The sequence below is a fragment of the Phaseolus vulgaris genome, chromosome 9, assembly GCF_000499845.2.
Source record: "Phaseolus vulgaris cultivar G19833 chromosome 9, P. vulgaris v2.0, whole genome shotgun sequence".
Classification (NCBI taxonomy): domain Eukaryota; kingdom Viridiplantae; phylum Streptophyta; class Magnoliopsida; order Fabales; family Fabaceae; genus Phaseolus; species Phaseolus vulgaris.
The window spans coordinates 21,306,875-21,324,320 of NC_023751.2; the positions used below are offsets into that span (position 1 = coordinate 21,306,875).

General features: G+C 32.8%; 3 protein-coding genes across 3 annotated transcripts; 2 read left to right on the forward strand and 1 right to left on the reverse strand.

Moving 5' to 3' along the window:
* Positions 1-2,001: 2,001 nt before the first annotated feature.
* Positions 2,002-3,860, forward strand: LOC137820562 (small ribosomal subunit protein eS26y-like). Its single transcript, XM_068624704.1, has 5 exons — positions 2,002-2,141; positions 2,231-2,323; positions 2,407-2,491; positions 2,583-2,716; positions 3,591-3,860. The coding sequence occupies exons 1-5, from the start codon at positions 2,139-2,141 to the stop codon at positions 3,663-3,665; spliced, it is 390 nt and encodes a 129-aa protein (XP_068480805.1). The 5' UTR covers positions 2,002-2,138; the 3' UTR covers positions 3,666-3,860.
* Positions 3,861-8,498: 4,638 nt separating this feature from the next.
* Positions 8,499-14,377, reverse strand: LOC137820563 (uncharacterized). The gene is made up of 10 exons (XM_068624705.1): positions 14,165-14,377; positions 13,623-13,755; positions 13,126-13,365; positions 11,935-12,111; positions 11,665-11,757; positions 10,842-11,024; positions 10,639-10,741; positions 10,376-10,558; positions 9,712-10,217; positions 8,499-9,626 (listed from the first exon to the last, which is right to left on the reverse strand). Exons 3-10 carry the CDS (start codon positions 13,321-13,323, stop codon positions 8,841-8,843), a joined length of 2,229 nt encoding a protein of 742 aa, XP_068480806.1. The 5' UTR covers positions 13,324-13,365; positions 13,623-13,755; positions 14,165-14,377; the 3' UTR covers positions 8,499-8,840.
* Positions 14,378-14,475: 98 nt separating this feature from the next.
* LOC137820564 (uncharacterized) lies at positions 14,476-17,446 on the forward strand. Its single transcript, XM_068624706.1, has 6 exons — positions 14,476-15,199; positions 15,324-15,524; positions 15,637-15,736; positions 16,166-16,366; positions 16,466-16,528; positions 17,167-17,446. Exons 1-6 carry the CDS (start codon positions 14,589-14,591, stop codon positions 17,278-17,280), a joined length of 1,290 nt encoding a protein of 429 aa, XP_068480807.1. The 5' UTR covers positions 14,476-14,588; the 3' UTR covers positions 17,281-17,446.

Sequence of the window (17,446 nt, forward strand, 5' to 3'; positions counted from 1 at the left end):
ACGATCATTAACCTCACATATCCAATCAACATCAAAAAATCAAATGATAGATTATGAGCACAATTTTACTAACACTTCAAAGCTCCACTGTTTTAATTGAGATTCATCTAATTAGATTAATTTTGGCCTTAGTTGTTATTTCTGTTAATTCTGTGTTTTAAGAGGTAACAAATGATCTAGTATTTCACAAGACTGACGATTTAATGAGAGCATTTGTTGGACTATCTTCTTAAAGTGTCTACTAATTGGTATTATGGAAATGGAAGATGTTGAGTTGGGGATTCGATTATATTATAAGGAAGTAAGAATCAAAATAAATTCAATCTAATTTTATGCAAGGAGATTCTCTCAAAATATTGTAATTAAAACTCCTATACAAAATGCGTAAAAAATAAAGCAAATATCATTTGGAGATATTATTCAAGAAAATCTTCTACAATATCTCTAGTAGCAACCTATGATCAATGCGCAAATATGAAGCAATTTTGGCAACAATATATCTAAAAGAGAAGCGAGAATAAAATTTGGGACTAGTTGGGAATGAAGATATTTGCTTAATAATTTGATAAAGATAAAGGAAACATTAGATCATTGTTAAACAATATCATGAGGCAGATTTCGAATATGATTTTGTGTAAAGGAAAAGAAAATTATAAAGTCTCTTATACCAGTTCATCGTCTTCACTTAATAATTTCTCCTTATCCATCTTTTCATCCTAAAACTTAGAGATCAATTTGACTTTTTCTAAGAAAATACCAGCCAAGGTAGATTCAATTATATTCACTATCAAAATGGTCAGACATTACTTGAGTCTCTTGTTCATTACTTGAATGATATTCAAAATAATTTTGGAGGACTAAATATTGAGAAACATATTTAGAAGTAACTCGTTTGTAAATTAGTAATTTAAAAGTACCCGTTTACATATAATTATGATTATAATTATTTATTTAAAAAAACATTCTTATCATATAATTAAAGTAAATATACATATCAAATTACCAGAGTAAAATTGAATAACAAAAGAAAGCTAAATATTGTAACTAGCCAAAAAAAATTGTAATAACAACTCGTTTCGTTAAAAATAATTTTTGATAACTAATATCCATTACAAAATTTGATTAATTTTATCTTTGTTAGTGTCACTTGGTTCAAAACCAAATTTTTAGTTAAGAATAAAATTAACCTTGCGTGAGAGAAATAAATTTAAACAAAATAAAATATTAAAAGTGCGGTTATTCAAATTTATAAAATGGTGTTATTTATATTTTTCCTTTTATTCTTTAGTATATGCTTTATTTCCTAAAGCTTGACCAATATTTTGGATAATCATATTATTTGGTAAACACAATTTATTTACCACTTTTTGTTATACATAATTTTTTTTCCGATTCTATCATTATTTAATATATTTTATTTTATTAATACAATAAAATATTTTGTCATTTCATACAAATTACTTAATATATATATATATATATTAATTAATATTAATGTACATTTTTTATATGACTCATCTCTTCCCTTTAATTATTTATTTTAAGACAACGACAGGAAAGAACCGAGAATATACTTTCACATATTTTTTACCAAATCTCACATATCAAAAAAATAACCTTAATTTTCAATCACTTTTTTGCACTTCATTTTTTGCTTTTCAATTTCAACTCATCCAAAATTATTTATATATGTATGTTAAATTTCTATCCTCGTAAAAGTTGAGTAAAAAGAAAAATGTGAATAGACACGTGTGTTTCTGCTAGTAAAATATAAAAAATATATACACCAGTGATTTTTATAGAATATTTTTTAGATTTACAAAACTTTGAGATTTTGTTTGAGGGATCCAAGACATATTAGTGACAATAATTTTTTTTTAAATTTAATTATATATAATATATATTGTCTTTCAATTAATTTTTATGTTTATTTTATAATATGTTTTTCTAATTTAAAAAACATTAATTTAACCTAATTTTAATTTAGCTGAGGCGTTGAGTATTGACAAAACCAGTTAACAAAAGGCTCGTATAAAAAGGATTCTGGTGTTCTCAATTCTACCTCAGCAGCCGCAGCACCGAAACCCTAGAGAGGAGAGGAAAGGAGAGGAGAGCGTGTATCTACCCGCTAACCCACCATGGTTGGAGATCTCTTCTCATCCTCCATTCCTGCAATTCTAGAACCTTTTTCTTCTTTTTTTCTCTTACTTGGATCTCATTTTTTTTGTAGACATTCAAGCGCAGGAATGGAGGCCGCAACAAGCACGGACGCGGTCACGTCAAATTCATTCGGTGCTCCAACTGCGGCAAATGCTGCCCTAAGGTTTTGATTTCACTTCCTCCCTCCTTCAAATTCATGTGTAGGATTTCAATTAAGATTTTGTGCTGTTTCAAAAAATATATCAGGACAAGGCAATCAAGAGATTTCTGGTAAGGAACATTGTTGAGCAAGCTGCAGTTAGAGATGTGCAGGAGGCTTGCGTCTATGAGCGTAATAATGATCTTCTTTACCTTCTCGTTTTTTCTTGAAAATTTCACTTACGATTATGTTAATTATTTATTTTTTTAATTGTTATTTGTAGAATACACTCTTCCCAAATTGTATGTGAAGATGCAGTACTGTGTTTCCTGTGCCATCCACTCCCACGTCGTTAGGGTTCGTTCCCGCACTAACAGGAGGAAGCGTGACCCTCCTCAGCGATTCATCAGGCGCAGGGTAACTATATATAACTCTTTTTTCCTTGTGTTTTCCCCTCGACATTGTGTTTTATGTTGTTTGAATGTTATTCTTTCCCAATGTGCTACTTACCTAAGTGCAGTTTAGATAAGATAGAATGGTGTTTTGATGTGTACAGGTACACATATTGTTTCATTGTTTAAATATTGAAAAAATTGACACTGAACCTAGCGTACACTACATTTGAAAATTTTCAAACGGAGAGGATACGGCCTATTTTTTGTGTACATATTTAGTATTAAGTTAGTTCAATTGTACAATCTCCATGATCTACTTATTCCCCAGTTGATCATTCGTACTGTAGTAGATTTTTTAATTTTATTTTGGAACTATTCAAGTAGTCCTATAGAAGTATTAGAAATCATGTTGAGGAGTTCCCAAATTTAAAATCCCTTCAAAGTGTGAGGCGTTCAATACTCCTGGATTGCTTAAATAATTTCACTGCTTTGGGGCTTAATTACGAGTAAAGTTAATATTTAAAGAGGCAAAACTGGTGGTGTATTCTTGATATTGTGGATTAGTTTTACAATACTGTGAACATTATTTAAGATTTGAACTAATCATATCAAACTTGTATCTGGCTCTCTATTTGGCTGGGAGATTGATATATCAATGAGTTAGTTGATGGTTAAATAAAAGTTATCCTCCCTTTTGGATATACAAAGAGAATTCTCTTAACATTTGGTTTGCAATAGGAAAATGTGCTACATTTGTATGAATAATTTCTGATGATTTTTTGTATTTGAAATTGTTAGTCATTGTTGATTGGTTGTTATGTATCTTTATACTGATTCTTGAATTAATGTAACAGCTACCCTTGTTGATCTGTTTAATGATTTATTATCTTTACCAGGATGATGCTCCAAGGCCTGGTCAGCCTGGTCAAGCACCTCGTCCTGCTGGTGCAGGAGCTCCAGTCCGAACCTGAGAGCAAAGACATGGAAAAAAAGGCCTGATCAAATTTATGATAGACTTTTATTTGCTACTTAATTTTGAAAATATCAGTTTTGTGGAAGGTTATTTTCTCCTAATTTATCTTCTCTAGTCGTTGGATGGTATCTTTCTTTCTATAATATTGGTGTTTTTTTTTTATGAATGACAACGTTCAACATTTTGGGGATAATACGTTTTAATTGGTTTTAGAGAGGAAAGAGATAAAACACTATAAAGGGAAATATAATTTGGTTTTGTAATATTTTTTGGAATTAAATTTATGATTATTTGTTGGTTGAATGTAAAAAAGTTTTGGTATTAGAAAAAAGAATTATAATTTTTGAATGCTTCTTTAACAAATAAATAGTGGTTTAAATAAAATTAAAATTAAACATTGGAAATTAAATTAAATTAGTTTAATAAACTTTGTTGCTATGTATATGACGGTAAATAATTTTGTGGATGTTAAAGAAAATGGAAAGGACGTTCTCAATATGTTTAATAGTATATTGGAAAGGTAAAAGTCTGTAATAATTATTAAAAAGTATAATAGATGTTATGGAATTATGGATAAAAATTGGTAGTGTTTAATATTCTAGAGTTAAAATTAGAATTTTGAAATGTCTAGTTAAGAAAAATTTATTTTAACATTTTTAGTATAACAGTTTTATATATTAATTAATCTTTAATAAGATTTTTAGAAAAAAATACATGTTGAAATATAAAGAAAAATCATGTTGAAAATATAAAGAAATTTATATGTTGAAAATATAAAGAAAAATTTAATTATTTAATAATTAAAGTTGTGAAATAAAATATTTGAATTTATAAACATAATTGTCATTATAACATACACTTAAATGTGAATCTTTTTATGCTGTTATGGTTTATGTGGGTTTGTAAGTTCTGAATCGCTTCATCAAATGTTGTTTTCTATAAATCTTTAATTTGAATAAATAGTTCAATGGTAGTGGTTGATTCTTCACGTTACACATTAGTTAATAAGTTAGGTTATTTATGAATGGTTGATCATTTATGTCATATTAACATTATTTTGTATTTATATTGAGTTGTGTACGAATTTTTAATCAAGGCATCCATTCATAGTTGATTTTTGTACTTGTTTTTATTCCGAAATTGTGAAATAGTGAAATAGTTTATTAAAATAATAGTTGTGGAAGATTGAGATTTTTTGTAGGATTGATTTATAGGTGAAAGCGTATTCATTTGTATTTTCTATTATGGTGATCAATTGGATAAATTTCTTGTAGTAGATTATCGCTTCAATGGAACTGATTGGGTATGAATTTATGGAAAAATTTGATGCACGGGGTGAGTTTAGAAGCAACAAAATTTCTTTGTAGATATTGTTAACTTGGTTTACAATTCAATCATTATAGTAAATGAAAATTGGGACTTCCAAGTTAACAATTGAAAATTAATGTTATTAGTTAATATCCGAACAACATTGTACCTAATTTGACCGTCATCAATTGAGGTTGACGGTAATACAACTTGTTCAATGTTGTTTGAGTGGGAAGTCCTAAAGTAATGCACACATTTTCCTTCAAATGAGAGAAAATATAGTTGTGTGGATAATTTAGGAGATGAACATTTAAAGTAGACTCCTTCATTAGTTTATGTTATTTGAAGATGAATTTTCACATTGTGGAAAGAGGAAAAAATTTGTATGTTTGATCAAGAGGGAAGTCCTAAAGTGATGCACACATTTTTCTTCAAATGAGATAAGGTATAATTGTGTGGATAATTTAGGAGAGAACATTTAAAGTAGACTCCTTCATCAGTTTATGTTATTTGAAGATGAATTTCACATTGTAGAAAAAGGGAAGATTTTGCATGTTTGGTCGAGAGGATGTGTTTTAGCTAAATGCTTTGAGTGTGGTGGATTGTTGAATTTATAGATGAGGAAGGATTGATATGCAAATAAACATCATTGTTGTGATGTGTCAAATGAACAATGTATGTTAGATCAAGTATTTTTTATAGGTCTAAATGTAGACACATTAAACAAACATTGGTGTTGGGGGGATTCCTTAGATGTGGAACATATTTTTTAGATGTGTGTGCTGGCGAAAAGCAATTATGAAAGACTAATGCGACAAAATACATTATTGTACTATGTGCCCTGATAAAAAAATCATTTATGGAAAATTATGTGATAGTGCACTTTGATGGTGAGTGTACCGAAAAGCCATTTCTAAAGGATGGATGTGAATATATACTTTATTGATCAATGTGTCATAATAGAAAACACTTATGAAGACATGAGCACACTTCTTGTATCAATGTGTCCACACTTAACACAAATTATAGAGCGGTATCCAATCTGTGTAACATTACTATCATTGTGAATTATTTTTAGATGTTAGTTATTACTTAAAAATTGTTCTTAAGTAATAAAATACCAAATTATATGTTGAAAATGAAGAGAAAAAAAAAGAAATACGTGTTCATTAAATATTTGAATACATGGTACATGAACATAATCAACGTCAAGAAGTGGATGCTCCAAGCAATGTTGGAACATGTTCTTTTCGTGTGTCCAGGAGTATGACAATAAGAATATTTTTTGGATTGACCATGTTATTCCCTTATATTTATTTTCGTCCTTACTTGGCTTGACTTAAGATAACTCTCTTTTATGTTATTTTCATTTTAGGATTTAGGCATAATATTTGTCTAATGTGAGAATGCCAATACTCTTAATTTGTGAGTTCTTCAAATAGTTCTTCATGGATATGAGAGACATGTTCCAATGTGTACACTATGCGATGTACATAGCAAAATTATGGTGTGCATGTTTGCATGTAGCAAACACATGGGAGATTGCCTAACGTAATTTTTGAAATTTGTCATAGTCACACTATGATTCGTCCAAGCAGACTTCAAAATTAGCTTGGTGGTCGTACCTCTCATATATTATGTATTTCCTCCATTAAAAATCACATGCTCTTCCTATCAAAGGAAAACACTTTATTAGTGTTTGCCTTAGACTTTGCATCTTTTAATGCCTTTGCTTCCACTTCAAAGTAGACATGGCCAATAACATGGCTGCCACTTGCTTGCCTCTATCAGTGAAAAACTTGTTGTAATGAGTGATGTTGCCATCAATGCAGAAGAGATTGAAAGGTTTCTTGTTTTCTTTAGCATTGAGTTGATCGACTTTACAAGATTGTAGCCATATATCCCAACCATTGACCATTGTCCCATGCAAGAGACCACTTGTCCCTTTGGATATTATCGAACTATTGTGTCACCTTGAGGTTTTTCTCTCTTATTATGTTGTAATAATAAGAGAAACATGTCTTTGTCATTTCACATGCTGCGATTATTTGTTAGAAATGCAATTTTTAAAACAATTGGACAAAAATGGTAAATTATTAATTAAATAAAATAGGAATGAAGAGAATAATCCATGTCCACAACATCTTTCTTTAGTGTTATATTTTTAAATCACCTTATTAAGTGATGTGCTATGTTCTGAATGCAGTAGACATGCACATAATTGTTGTCATTCCAACCACTATCGTCCTTAGAGTATGCACTCTTGATTGATTTGTGACAGTAGAAAATTAGGTAGAAGCCTAAAGAGTCTCATCTTCTACGATAACGAAGGCAATAATAATATGTTGTACTTGTCTTATCCAACTAAGACCAATAATGTTCCTCTATATTTGTCGTACAAAAAACATTTCATCAACTAGGACAACCGATTTTCAAAATTTGAAATCATTAATACATGGTTTTGAATATTAAAAAAATCCTCTTAAAAATGATATGTTGCTCATGCAATTGGTTGCCCTCATATTTTAGTTGAGTATTGATTTTCCAAATAAACCCTGGAACGTAAAGTTACATTGTGTTTAGGAGAGGTGTGCTAATTCATCTCTGGCAATTTAGAGAAAGAACTAAATTTTACCATTATTAAAGAATAAGTGAATCGCGAATATCTAATTATTAATTTTTGACGTGTTTTTATCACCCCTTACTATTAATATATATTATTAATTATAATTCGAACGGTTAAATCATCAAAATAATTTCAATAATATATTTCTTAATTTCTATAACATTTGTTTTTATAAATTGAAAATAAAATAAATATTAGAAAAAAATTAGTTGAAAAAGGTTAATATAATATTTAGACTTGAGTGTGAGAAATTCTTTCTCCTTCTATAATCTATATAATAGATGGATAGATTTTTTATTTAATTTAAAAAATATTAATTGAATCCGTTTTAACTTAGTGGAGGAAGGGAACTATTATAAATCAAGTAAATGTGACTCCACAACTGCACCACTGAGACTCTACGGAAGAGACCGAGGAACTTCCGGCTACTCACCATGGTTAGAGATTCGTTCTTCCCTCTTTGTAATCAGAGCCTTCTTCATCTTCTTCTTAATTTTGGGTTTTTAACTTTTCAGTGATTTTGCATTTTGGAGGACATGGATTGTTCATTAAAATAAATTCACTGGAAAAAGCTGTCAAAGAGTGTTTTTTTTTTTATAATTTAGTTTTAAAAATTAGGGGCTGCTGTCAAATATATCTTGTCAGTGTAATTTGATTTTAAACTTGAGTTTAAGTAAAATCATTTGAGTTTAAACACCAAGTCTAATGGATTTTAAAAAAATGATTTAGATTAAAATAAATTTTGAAGTGAAGTATTTTCTTACAAAACATCATCCAAGATATTTATTGAAAGAAATTCTTTCAAAGTTGTTATTTTCTTTTTGTAAACAATTTCTTGGTTGTAAAACATTTTTCTTCCAAAAGGTTTCAGTTCATTTTCACTACTAATTCAAATATAGCCATAAGAACTGACCCATACAAGATCAAAAGGTTTTTTGCTACCATTATCAATGTACAAGTTCATCCGAATGGAGAAGTGAATCTGTCTCTTGTACGATTACTATTCTGACCAATGCAGAAGAGAACTGCTTAGCATCCTAACCAATTATTTGTTCCTACGAGGTTTGAGACTATACCAGCAACTAATTCTATATCTCCTTTATAATATTTGTTGAAAGAAAAAGGTTAAAATTGACTATTATTTTTAAGTTATTATATTAGAGATGACCCAATCGCAACACAGCCACACATTGCAACTCTGCTGATACATATCCCTCCAAAATATCCATGTTATCACGGTCAATCCATCTTCTTATTGCTTTGGTAAGATTCCTGTTTCCTCTGACTTGCCACATTCGGAACTACCATCACAGTTTTTTGAGATAATGAAACACCACAATCTTCTTTCTTACTCTTTGTTGACAAACTTTGTCCCTTCAGTGATTGTGAATACTTTAGAGTTCCAAACTCCATATTGTTCAGTTTAGAGGATGTGAAACTCTTAGCTTGCTTGGTTAACTTTGCAGACTCTGACAGAACAGTCTTCTGAGAGGATTGAAGAAGAGGGAAATCTTTCTTTGAGAGCTCAAACGATGTTGACTTGCCATCCTTGTGTGTCTCCGAACAAACCTTTGGAAGAAGGGGGAAATCTTCATCTGTGAGTTCAAAAGACTGCGATTTGCTACCCATGTCTGCCTCAGAATGAGCATTTTCCAATGGAGTAGAGTCTTGGGCTTGTGTTGGTGGTGTATCATTGCGAACGCATGGAAGAAGCGGGGACAAATCTTCACTTGAGAGCTCAGATAACATCGAATCACCACCCTTGTCTGTCTCAGAACTTGCCTTTGCTAATGGAGCTGGCCCTTGTGCATGTGTTGGCAGTGTAGCCTTGGGAATGCCTGGAAGAAAGGGGAAGTATTCTTTTGTGATCTCAAACGGCGTTGAGTCAGCATTCAAATTTGTCTCAGAATGAACCTCCTCCTCTAGTTGCTCTGTAGGAAATTTGGGCAATTCATTGTTCTCTGTAAAGGAAATTTCCCTTGGCTGGTTCGCATTTGTGCGTATATCCCAGTAGGAGTTATAGTTCTGCAAGATTCAACCATTTTTAGGATGCTATATTGTGTGCTGTCATAATATATATAGATGGAGTTTGATAAGAAAGACAAAATACCAAGTCAGGTATATATGTGCCTGTTCCTCGTGATTTTACTCCTTCATCAAGGCTGTAAGTTGGATGATACAGTGTCTGTCTCGGGATGTATACATTTCTACCACTTTGATAAAACATGTTCCAGTTTTGCTGTAATGTCAGGAAATCACCTTCACTCCAGTTTTGCTGGGTTGATATGGCAAACATATCACTATGAGAAGGTGAAGATGGAGAACTGGAAAGTACAGTTGTTACTGGAATGGAATAATTAGGATATAGCTGAACACATTGTAAGTCAAAATAGTAACTGCCATAATCTCCATCCAAGACAGACCCTTCAGATCTTCCAGTACCAAATGGACAAACAGGAATGTCAACATCTGCCCTTTCTCCTTTCCCATTCCTTTCCAAAGTACAGAAGAAAAACTTCTCAAGTGCTGAACCCATGTTTTCTCCTGGAAGGGCGAGGACCTGCTTGAGCTTTCGTGCACCATAGGAAAGAGCTAATCTTATTCGATGTAAATTGGCTGCAGATAAGTAAAATAGTAGGCAAATAAGTGGAAGAGGGAAATACACAAATTTCTTAAGTCTTTTAATCATTACGATGAAGTATTAAAGGTATAGCACAAATAAAGTATAAAACATGTTGACCATAAACCGTTGATTCTTAAGGGGGTAAAATTACCTAAGTTGACGCAACGACCTACGTTGTTATCATTTCTTAGAGGATCCAAGATGTTCATGAGCTTAACGGGAAATTCAGGAGTCACATTCTCGGATGCTCTTATGCTGAAAGAGCACATATCCCTGTAGTTTCTGAGGAGATCTTTCTGGAACAAGAATCCACCCTGATCACATTCTGGTGTTTCTGCAACAATCATGTTGAAATCAAAGGAAGGACTGAAGAATGAAAATACATCCAATGGCTTATGCATACTTAACACTTACCAACAATTTCTGGAAGGGAGGATAAGGCTTTTGGACCCCATATACTAGCATAATTGTTGTCCCAGTCAAATGAGCCGTAGTAGTCCAAAAACATGTATAGAACCTGCTGATAGTAGCGATTCAGTAGTTTTATTCTTCAGGTAGATTTAAATACAAATGCTGAAAGGGTCCAAAGAATGTTCCTGATGGAAGACATGACTCACCTCTAGAGGACCACGCAGTGACGAATGAAAACGATTGACAATATACAAGACTAATATTTCTATGGCATAAGTTGATAACAGTCCATGGTGTGCACCAAGTATTCGGCTTTCATAATAGCACCAAGCTTTGATTAAGACAATACTGCGTTTGAAAAGATGGTTCTTTCCAACAAGCTGGTCAACCTAAAAGTTTATTTTCAACTAGAACAATTAGCAAAGCCTGAACAGAAACAGAATGAAAATATAATTTCAATCAGAAACAGATGAACTATTTGGGAAGAGATACAATGGACAACACACATGTATAGAGAAAATGGAAAGGGGCTGAGTAAAAAACTAAATCAATATTAACCACTGAAAAAACAAGCTGACTGAATGGAGACAGATTTTTTTATGGTGTCTCTACATGATCATTCACACAGTTTTTGACTTTGCAGGACCTGGAAACATAGCTAAGAATCTATAGCACACACTGTAGTAGAAGGAGAAACCAAGCAGATATGTAAAAACGTAACAGGAAAATGAGTCCAACATGTCTACATGACATCTGAAACACAGAGAAGTGCAGTACCAAATACCAATGTATAAAATGATAGGTCTAACTCTCCATATATTCACAAGCACAACTAAGACTATTCACAGATAAAGTATACTTAACTGTCAAGTATTTTTTGGTTACACTTAACTATCAAGTTTAAGCATACAAAAACTGTACAACAATGTTCAGTGCCAAAGAGAGATTTAAGCTTATAGATCTTAAACACTAGATGAATAGATATCAGAAAACACCCAACTAGGTGTAAATGTTAATTAAAACAAATACCTGCTCCAAAAAGTATATAGTATAGAATCCAACCATCTGATTGAAAGAGATGTCAACTGGTATGTTTTTCACTGTACATTTCACAAGCTGGACCTGCAGCTCATCATCAAAACATAAAAGAGGAAGTCCATAAAATAGACAGATAACCTTTGACAAAAGGTTAAACACTACTATCTAATCAGGTCAAACACATAAAGAGATTAATTTTGAAAATAAAAAAAAACAGGAAGATAAGGATAACAGTTGAAATGGGAAATTTTGTTTCTAAACCTGTGCAGGTATATGTTGTATGTCTTTTATCTGGTATTCAGGGTCATCTTCTCTTTCAAGTATACTGCACACTGTTAATGCCAAATCATCCTCTGCATCTGCCGGACTGAGAGCTGTCAAGTCAATATCTCCATCAGGAAGGTAGGTTTTTAGTGGAACAGAACCGAATGGCAAAACCTGTAGGAGGTTCACAAAGAGGTAAAACATCCATTTACAATCACACTGTAACAATATAAAATAATGAAATGAACTTTTTATTGGCAGCAAAAAGCTTTCAATGTTTAAAGTGACAATCAAGGTTTAATTTTTTTTTGTAAATTTGATCTTGAACCCTTTTCCTTTTTGGAAATAGTGTCCAATTCCTAGTCAACAACGTGTACCACAGCAATCAATTACTTGCAAAATATACCACAATATCATTCAATTCATGCATTTCAGAGTTTTAAAACTATACATGTTTTAGTGGCATGGATAAATTCAATTTATAGGAGGACTACAGACATTTTTCTTTTCTAATTCTGACAGTAAATTCTGGGTTGTTAAGGTACAATTTGTACACACAAGCTTGTGATAGTATGAAGTGTCAGTTCATATGAATTGGAAAAATCTTACTATCTGGTGATCAAGGTAAGAGGAAGAACACAGTGTAAAGGAAACAAAATACAGCATGCAAAGTTTAAGCCAACCAGCAGTGTAAGGATTATACTGATCATAAGACTTGTAAATGGTAACTTGGTTTTGCATGACATGATTTTTATGTTATTTTAGATATGTATATATAGAAGGGGAAAAGGATGAGTTGATAGGGGAAGGTATCTATCTGCACATCTAAGGTATGGTAAAAGTATACAAGAGCCAACAACATGGTTATAAAACCATGTTAAGACAGTACAATAAATAATAAAATCACATTTGAATATAACTGCTCTTAAAAGGAAAGTATATAAAGAGAGAAAAAGAGTTTTGCACCAATAATTTCTATACAGAAATCAAATAACAGTCACAGCAGCATACATCAAAACGGATCTAATTATATGCAAATCATTTAAAGCAGCAGAAATTACAAGAGCAGACAACTAATTATGAGAGGAAGAAAGCAACTTCATTAAAGGAAGAAAAGACCAAATCTAGAAAACCAATGCTACCAATAAGAAATTATAAATATGATTTATCAGATCAAAGTATTCTAACATGTGCTCCATAGTAATCTCCTATCAGCTTCCGAACATAATGAATAACATCCTTTCTGTTCTCCTCAGATAATAAATTTGGTTCAATTGTCCATAGTATCTCTTGGGCCCTCTCTTCAATCATATTCCAAAGTTCCTCATCCATTGATAACAGCTGGCTATGTAGAGTTGGTAGCAAATTTTCTTTTTTATTATCCATAGCTGCAGATATTATAACTTAGACCTCCAGCAAAATAAAAACCTGGACAACAACACAAACACAACATCTAGGCATTAACTTCAAAGACTGCATGTAAAACAGAAAAATAGTCCATAAAACTAATATCTTTTTATAAGAGAACCACATTCCTGAAAACATAAACAATTAGGCAAATTCCATTTGGGTGAACCTAGGATTAAATATGGCACATCTACACCTAGTTATATTTAAAACAAATGAGCCAATATTGCAGGGTAATAATTGTTAACTGAAGACATATATAGCTTTCGGTTCCTTACCAAATTTTCGAAGCACTTGTCTTCGTATATACCAGCTACTGCTTTTGAGACACTTCTAAAATTTTCTGGGCTAATGTTGTATAGAAAACTTTAACCGATTGATTTGAAGAGCTTCACAGCTGGCCATGCAAACCTATCAAATTATATTCATAAACATTTGATATTTGGTATCATAAGGAACAATAACAACAACCAAGTCTCATCCCCTTAGGCAAGGTTGGCAGCATGGATAAAACAAGATGTAACAGCATGCCACAATTCACAAACAAGACACAGATAACTAATTATTCACAAAAAATCAAATTCAGCACAGGCGTTAAAAGAAGGACTCAAAAAATTAACACCACAAACCCTGTTCCCAACTCAAAAGAGTAAAAGATCAGTTCTTTATGCAGAAAACTCTCAAGAACTCAACAATTAAGTCACACGAGGACCATGAAGGAAGGTACATTGAACAAAGATGGACAAGAAACGGATGACTAAAGAAAATAGCAGTTTTTGAGTCACAAAATTTCTCCCATGAGACCACACTGCAGCCATACCTCAATGATCATCACCCACAACAACAGAGGTTAAGGGAAAGCGAATTTACTACAGAAACTGAAGAAAGCTTCTAGCTTTTGCCTGGAATGCAGCATGGTCATAAGCTCTGAACCTCATTGCCAACGTTCACACCAGTTAAAATTCTAAAGAAACTCCCTCCCTGTCAGTCACTGACACAGTGGTCCATGACGTTAGAAGCTGCTAACTCTCCTGTTCCAGGAAACGTGATCCTTGCTCTTTATATATACAAAAAAAAATAAAAAATACTAAATAAAAAATAAAACCACCTATATTGGACAAGCAAAGTCTGGACTCTATCCGTTATTGACACACAAGCATTATTTCTCAGGGTTTCAATTTTTTTCATCACTTGACTTAAGACCACTTAGACTGTTACATTTCTTTCTGAGCGTAATCTTCGACATGTTATTTATTCTTTCTTCTCCTTGTCAAACTCTTTCGTCACCTCGCTTGTATTTTCCAAATAACTCCTTCTCTGCTATTAAGTGTGACGGTGCTAAAGTTCCAGTCTTTCCGCAGAAAACCCGCGAGAGTTACCTCATTGAAAGGGGTTTGGAGTTTAGCGCAGGAGACGCGTTTTTTCGAGAGGAAAGTGCCACCGGCCGAGACCTCGGCGTTTTGGCCGCTTCGTTACACAAGAAAAGCAACGGAAGGTTGCGCGTCCTGGACGCATTGTGTGGATGTGGAATTCGATCACTTCGGTACTTGGCTGAGGCTGAAGCGGATTTTGTTGCGGCAAATGATGGGAATGAGAGTTATGGAAGCACCATTGTCGAGAATTTGTCCAGAGTTTCCTCGGAAGAAGAGGGGAGATGGGTGGTTACCCATTTGGAAGCTAATAGGGTTATGACCGATTATTATTTGCAGAAAAATTTATTTGATTTTATTGATGTTGATTCTTTTGGGAGTGATTCCTCGTTCTTGAGGTCTGCCATTTGTACTTTGAAATTCGGTGGCTTGCTCTATGTTACTTCCACTGATGGCTACTCATCTGGTGGCCACCGTCCTCATCAGTAAGAATCCTTTTTATTCTTTTGCTCTATGTTATGTATGGTTAATAAGTGATTGTTTGTTTATTTGCATGTTCTGTTGTAATGGATTTAGGTCCCAGTTGGTTAACTTCATGCTTTTCTGCAGTTCTTTAGCCGCATATGGAGCTTATGTGCGCCCTATGCCGTATGCGAACGAGATTGGTTTGCGAATGCTTATTGGTGGGGTTGCCAGGGAGGCTTCGGTGTTGGGGTATCATATTACACCCTTGTTTTCTTACTATGCCTTTCATGGACCTGTTTTTCGAGTCTTGCTCAGATTGAATCGCGGGAAGATTCATGACAGTAGGTATTGTATCATTGTGTCTGTGTTAACCTTATCTTTCCATTTCTTTCTGTGTGTTCTTGTTTATTTGCTATGTTTTTTACTCTTTTATTTATTACTTTTGTGACTATCTTAGGTATTATGGTTACATTGGCTACTGCAACCAGTGTGGAAATTCCCATGAGTTTTCTTGGGATCAACTGGGTCAGATAAGTTGCTCGTGCAGCGTGTCAGAGGTATGGTCTGGTTTGTTTGAGACTTCATCATTGAGGTTTGTTCATATTTGTGAGTTTAACTTGTGCTGTCAAGGAATATTGCCAGACAATCCTTCTCAGATTTATATGATATTTTATTCATCTCTATTTTTTTAATCTTAAACTCCTATCTGAACTGTTACTGCATAAGAAATAATCAATTCCGACTGTATTCGTTTCTTTTCCCTTCGTTGTAATTGTTATTTATATGTAATACAACTAAGATGTAACCCTCTTCACCTTTTGGATTCATTTATTATTCACACATGATAATGAATGGTTTATGGAACAGGAATGAGGAAAACCGTTCAAGTTTTGTGGTGTGGTTTAAATTTTCTGCAGACCATATTGCAGAAAAATATTACTTTATATGAGTGCATAAATTATTTTCTATTTTAATTTCTTTTTCAGGTTTCAAACTCCCTTGTGGTATCAGGGCCTCTTTGGACGGGACCTCTTCATGATGCTGCCTATCTTATGGACATGCTAAATCTGGCCAAGGAGTGGGGATGGATAGGCTGTGATGGTAAAGACAGCCTTGAAAAGCTAATAACAGTGATGATGGATGAAAGTGACCCAAAGTTACCATTTGGATACATTAAGTTGGATGAGGTGCTTCTTATTGAAATTGTATCTTTGTTGCAATGCGAAATAATGTTAGCTACTCTGGTTAGAAAAATGGCTTAAGGTGGATTTTGTGTACTTATGCAGATGGCAAGCCGTGCAAAAATCAATTCTCCACGTTTGAGGACCTTGATTAGCGCCATGCACCAGGTACTCTTTAACAAATCTTTTATCTGAGAAAAAGTAAGCCATAATTGTGTACTTTATTGAGTATATATTTGGAAGATTTTTGTTAGAAACAAATTTAGTTTAGATCTTTTTTCAAAATTGCTAAAAGATTATTGATCACTACATTGATCTATATAGATAGTCTTAATTTAATAATTGTATTTATTGATCATTAATTCAAATATGACTAATTAAACTCCTACGTTAAGCCATGAAATCATTTATGACTTAACATTGTTCACATCACATGGCACAACACAGCCCCCTGTTTAGGTAAATGCCCAAAACTTTACTTGTTCACTAAAACTGATTGGTTTCCTGATGTATGGTTTACCAAAATGTAAAACGAAAGGGTTGTTACCTTTTATTATGTATCATGAGTGTATTCTTTCCCTTGGAAATTTTCAATAGGAAAAAGATACACTAAAAGAGGTTAAATGCTGAAAAATTTAAAATACTCTTTAATCTCTTTCAATACTAAACAGCATACTAAAATCAATGTCAGTTTCATTACTTTCTTTGGTTAGATGAGATAATGAGATCATACATTGTTCATGCTGACTCCAAATAAAGCTCCAGAAACCAGATATTTACTGAGCTTTTAATGTTGTTTATTGCAGAAGGGTTATGCTGCCAGCAGGTCTCACATTGCAACAAATGCAATCAAGACAAATTGCCCCATGACAGAATGCATCAAGATTGCCAAAGAACTACTGCAGGTTTCTATCGCTTAATTTAAGGGCTGAAGAAAGTCCTCTGGTTGTGAACCACACAAGCATAGTACAGTCACAAGTACCAATGCTTGATAAATGTTTAGAAGTTAGAAGAAGTGAAAATTTTGCAACTGTAACCTAATTATGGAAATGCTTTTATGGTTATTTGATGATTTTTTCTTATCAA